This window comes from Macrobrachium rosenbergii, chromosome 6, assembly GCF_040412425.1.
Source record: "Macrobrachium rosenbergii isolate ZJJX-2024 chromosome 6, ASM4041242v1, whole genome shotgun sequence".
In the NCBI taxonomy this organism is placed as follows: domain Eukaryota; kingdom Metazoa; phylum Arthropoda; class Malacostraca; order Decapoda; family Palaemonidae; genus Macrobrachium; species Macrobrachium rosenbergii.
Window position 1 is genome coordinate 54663129 of NC_089746.1, and position 5883 is coordinate 54669011.

Sequence of the window (5883 nt, forward strand, 5' to 3'; positions counted from 1 at the left end):
TCGTGACCTTCGACCTTTAAAGTAGTTTCTGTAATTAATACATTTGAAGGAAGAGAATAACATAGTAGTATCATTTCGTTATACGCACCTAAGGGCCATCGACACTTGTACATTTTAACTCTAAAGTTAGGAAAATCATCCGTAATAGCAGTCGAAAAATATCATCTCACTCACAAAACACACACACACACACACAGTGACAATAATATACAGATTACGATCCATTGATAAAGACATCTTAATGACTATGCCCAAGTGTCGAGCATGAGCGCGCATGCTCGAACGCTGCCTTCTTAGGGCTGTGGGAGGGGAGAGTCAGCGCGGAATCACTTAATTCAGTCTCGTTCGAGAATCCATTGCTGGCAGTCGACCGAGCCAAACACAGCCCTCAGGATTTAGTTGACTGGGAAAGTCCCTGTTGCTCCAGTGTGAGAAGTTGTCTTTGACAATTATTCTTCTGCTTGCCAAAAGATCTGAATACGTTTGACGGGAATTGCGATCATTGAATTTAATTCTTGTGAACTTTTAGGTGACCGTATTCTTTCAGTGGTTGGCAAAACTTCGGAGGAAAGTGTGGGTTTCGTAAGACTTTCCGAAAGGAATGAAAATGTGAATGAATCTTAAATTTTGAACTTCATGGGTGATATTGGGAAAGAGTGAGGTCTTGGGGATGGAGTCGTCAGATATGGGTGAGTTTCATTAACTTTTTCAGTTATTTTTGTGGTAAGTTTACTGCTTACCATCCACAGCTCCATTGAGATAACGCCAGTATGTAGTAATAATCAATCAGTGGATTTTGTTCATGGTATTATCGTCGGGTTTGATAAGCAATCTACGAACGTATGTGCAAATATATGTTTATATAATATATATATATATATATATATATATATATATATATATATATATATATATATATGTATATATATATATATATATATATATATATATATATATATATATATATATATATATATATATATAAATGTTTTAAGATATGAGAGGCTGGACAAGACTCAGCAAGCAATATAGCGTTATAATGCCTTTGTTGGACAAAGATGCCTTCTTTGACTGTTGTTCGAGAGGTTCGAAGAATGAGACAGCTCGTTCCATCGCTTTTCTCTACTTTTTTCTCTCATTTCTCTACTGTCATTTTCCCAACGTTTCCCTCAAGTTTTTAACCGTTGTTAGTGTGGTAGGCTTCCGGATCGACAGGTTATCTATCCTTTCAACTTTGGCACATCAAAATGGAGGCTGTTTGCGTCACGCAAACGTTTCCTGATGGCGATTTTGGTTCAGTCTGAGAGAATCTACATGATCCTGCATTGTTATTAATATTTCATTCAACATCAGACATAACGTTCTTACTTTTCTTGTCTTTTCTACACACAAACACACACACATACATACATATATATATATATATATATATATATATATATATATATATATATATATATATATATATATATATATATATTATATATATATATATATATATTTATTTATATATATATATATATGATTATTTACTTTTTTTATATATATATTTATTTATTTATATATATATTTATATATATATATATATATATATATATATATATATATATATATATGTGTGTGTGTGTGTGTGTGTGTGTATTACATTATATACATACACGCATATATATATGTATATGTATATATATGATATATATGTGTGTGTAGTATATATGTGTATATGTTAACAACCTCTCACCAGTTTTATCCCAAGGGGAACTTTGAACCAGGTTCCTAAAAAATCAGTTCTATCCTTATTGACTAAACTCCCGTAGGAGGTTAGTGCCGTCAGTGCACCTCACGCTGTGCACTGTAGGCATTACTCAAGGTTCTTTGCAACGTCCCATCTTACTTTCCACCCTCTCCTAACAGTTCTTTCATAATGCAACTGCGAGGTTTTCCTCCTGTTACACCTTTCAAACCTCTTACTCTAATTTTTTTATTTCAGCCCTGAAAGACCTCATAGGTCCCAGCTCTTGGCCTTCCGGCCTAAATTATATACTCTATCTGTGTTATTGACCTGAACTGTTATCTGGTGCTCCGTAAATGGTGATCAGTCGTCGCCAGAGTAGAGAACGGCTTTAACGATCAATCTCACTCCAAGACCTGCGAAGAACTAAAAGGTTAATATGCTCAGGAGTCATTACCTCTATGGGAAGGGGAAAATATATATATATATATATATATATATATATATATATATATATATATATATATATATATATATATATATATATATGCATTCAGCCAGGAGAAGGATGAAAAGAAATGACTTGAACCAAGCGTTTCCATGTATTTCTACACCTCCTCTGGGTTCAGGTACAAGTGCCAAGGAAGCAAATACAGAGTCACAAGAAGACTTCGTGGCAAGACAAACAATGCTAAAAAGATAAACAACCTTAACAATTGCTGAACAGTGGTAATGCTCGATAGCCTACTTTTTTAAGAATACCCTTCGGTAAGATTTAATCCACTTTGTATAAACCTAGGCTGATATTTAATAAATTGTCAGTCTTTTTTAATTATACGGGATTCTATTTTCTTTTCACTAAATCTTCGTAAAACGTAATTTCCTTCGATTCTGTCCAGTTAATACCATGATTACTGAAACAGCACAAATCTAGTGTAAGAACTGGTGATTTGTCAAATGCACTATTTGTACATATGAATAAATGTACAAATAATGCATTTGACAAATCACCAGTTCTTACACTAGATTTGTGTTGTTTCAGTCGAACAGCCAGCGTCTTCCCACTTTGTCCTATGTACGGTTTATTACATTGTTTACACTGAATCTTATAAATACACCCTGTTCCATTTCCCGGTGAATTTGCAGTTAACAAGTTTCTAATAATTCCTAGCGTTTCAAATACAATATAAATATATATGTTTATGTATATATATATGTGTGTGTATGTATGTATATTTATTCGTCACTGACACCGATGGCTCAGTGGTCATAGTCATTGTACTCTCGTCGTTTCCCAGTCGAACTGGTGACGAAGCAGTCATCACTTATAATTCCCGCTCGGTGTAAGTTATTCCCGAGGTACAGCGAGTTGGATACTACGAAGGGATTCAGAGCCGATGAAACACTGTTTTTCTGCAACACCTTTTTATCAAGCCTTTTTATCAAAGCATCGGATACAGGTGAAAGTTGGCAAGTGTATATTTTATAACCCTAACCCTACCTAACTTTTGCATGCATTATTTAGTACCTACGTTTAATAGTTCTGGTACTTATCAGAGTAAAAGTGTGTTTCCTATGCCAGAGCCATCAAAATCGCTGGTAAGGATTTTGAACACAATAGTGACGTTAACCTATGACGTCATGAGTCTCCACCCACAGCGAAGAGAAGTTTCCATATGGGGAAAACATCTCTTCACTGTGGCTCTGTCCACTTGCCGATAACTTATCCACTAATTGATATAAGTACCCAAGGCCAAGAGAGGCAAGATCTACCAAATTGGGTGGAGTCGCCTCCCACCTTGGGTAACTACGTAGGCGATGACATATCTTAGAGGTACCTGCTCATTACGGCAATTCACCTGTTGACGCAACAAGGAGGTAGACAAAGCTCCGCCTACAGGGGGGATTTGGGGAGAAGTGAGCAACCCTCCTCTCTCTCTCTCTTGGCCTTGTTAGCATCAATGATGGTGAGCAGACTTTGTCATCGTCCCCTTGATTGCATTATCATTCTCAATAATTATTATTATTATTTTTTTCTGTCTATCACAGTCATTTTATTCGACTGGGTGGTTTTTATAGAGTGGGGTTCCGGGTTGCATCCTGCTTCCTTAGGAGTCCATCACTTTTCTCACTATGTACACTGTTTCTAGTAGCACACTTTTCTGCATGAGTCCTGTAGCTACTTCGGCATCTAGTATTTCCAGATTCCTTTTCAGGGATCATGGGATCGTGCTTAGTGTTCCTATGATTGTGGATACAATTTCCACTGGCATATTCCATGTCCTTATTTCGATTTTCAGGCCTTGATACTTATCAATTTTTTCTCTTTCTCTCTCGTCTACTCTGGTGTCCCATGGTATTGCGACATCAATGAGTGATACTTTCTTCTTGATTTTGTCAATCAACATCACGTCTGGTCTATTGTCTCGTATCACCCTATCTGTTCTGATACCATTGTCCCAGAGGATCTTTGCCTGGTCGTTTTCTATCACTCCCTCAGGTTGGTGTTCGCACCATTTATTACTGCAAGCTAACTGGTGTTTCTTGCACAGGCTCCAGTGGAGGGCGTTTGCTACTGAATCGTGCCTCTTTTTGTACTGGTTCTGTGCAAGCGCCGGACATTCGCTTGCTATGTGGTTTATGGTCTCGTCTTTCATATTGCACTTCCTGCATATGGGTGAGATGATGTTATTTCCATCTGTTGTTCTTTGGACATATCTGGTTCTTAGGGCCTGATCTTGTGCCGCTGTTAGCATTCCTTCTGTTTCCTTATTGAGTTCCCTCCCCAGCCATTGTCATGTTTCATCGCTGGCCAGTTCTTTTGTCTGTCTCATGTAGTGTCCGTGCATTGGTTTGTTGTGCCATTCCTCTGTTCTGTATTTCATTCTCCTGTCTCTGTATATTTCTAGGTCATCGTCTACTTTTATCCAGTCCTTCTTCCCATGCACTCCTTAGCCACTCGTCTTCACTGGTTTTCAGATATTGCCCCAGTGATCTGCTCTCGATGTTGACGCGGTCCTCTATGCTTAGTAGCCCTCTCCCCCCATCCTTTCGTGTTATGTATAGTCTGTCTGTATTTGGGGTGTAGTGCTTTGTGTATTGTCATGTGTTTTCTAGTTTTCTGGTCTATGCTGCGGAGTTCAGGCTTCGTCTACTCCACTGCTCCTGCGCTGTATCTGATTACTTTATCTGATTATTATTATTATTATTATTATTATTATTATTATTATTATTATTATTATTTTATTATTATTATTATTATTATTATTTTGTAGAGGTTACATCGTAACTTCCACAGCAGTTATTGGGACTAAGTTGTTAACTTGGAATTCTTCCATTTTCTTGATATTCGTATTGTTTCTACTTTACAAATAATTCAGTGTACGTAATTCATTCACATAATGAACCAGTCTATAGCTCATTTGTTAGATATACCTCTGTTCAGGGCGGGAATACAAAAAGACAATCCGTTTTGTTTTTACCTCAGGTTTGGACACTACAGCCTTCTATTTGCAGCAAGTCAAGAGTGGTCACTAGAAGTAGAATTCAAATGAAAAGCAGTGATACCTCATTTCCCTCAATTAATAGAGGTGTAAAGGTCAACGCCATTGTTTTATTTCAGATAATGTAATCCATTGCTATTTTTCTTGTTTTTATTTATTTATATAATACAGCACCCTCAACAGCGCTCGTATACTCGCTGCGGTGGTAGGAGTCAAGATTTTGAGGGCAAGCTATTATTTACCTACTTAATATCAATCAAATGTAACACGATTTATATCGATATGCATGGAAAGGAAAATATATTGAAATAGCGTTTGAATGAGGAACATATTGTTATAGTCATTGTGTTTTTAATAAATATGTTTTAGATGTACAAATTAAACGTTTAACACTATATATAATTTATTTACAAAATGTTTCTATCGCCACTCTCGAGGAAGAGGTCATCATCCCCAGCCTCATCGTCGCTAGCGATGTCAATGATGACTGGTTCCACGCTTATGGATATTGTCCGACTTCCAGTACTCCTCCTCAAAGTGAGGGGATTGTCTAACAGCTCCTGCCCACACTTTTGGGGTGGCCAAGTAACTATTACCCACAATAGAAATAATGACTTAATCACGCTAGAGTAAATCTTGCCACGGGTCTTC

The 5883-nt window shown here is 37.0% G+C and overlaps 1 protein-coding gene across 1 annotated transcript in view; it reads left to right on the plus strand.

The window, feature by feature from the left end:
* The first annotated feature begins 530 nt into the window (after nucleotides 1–530).
* Nucleotides 531–5883, plus strand: part of LOC136839591 (uncharacterized) — a 261759-nt gene continuing 256406 nt past the window's right edge. The window contains 1 exon segment of the mRNA XM_067105868.1: nucleotides 531–689. Within this exon segment, the coding sequence (XP_066961969.1) occupies nucleotides 671–689 (19 nt within the window). The 5' untranslated portion in view covers nucleotides 531–670.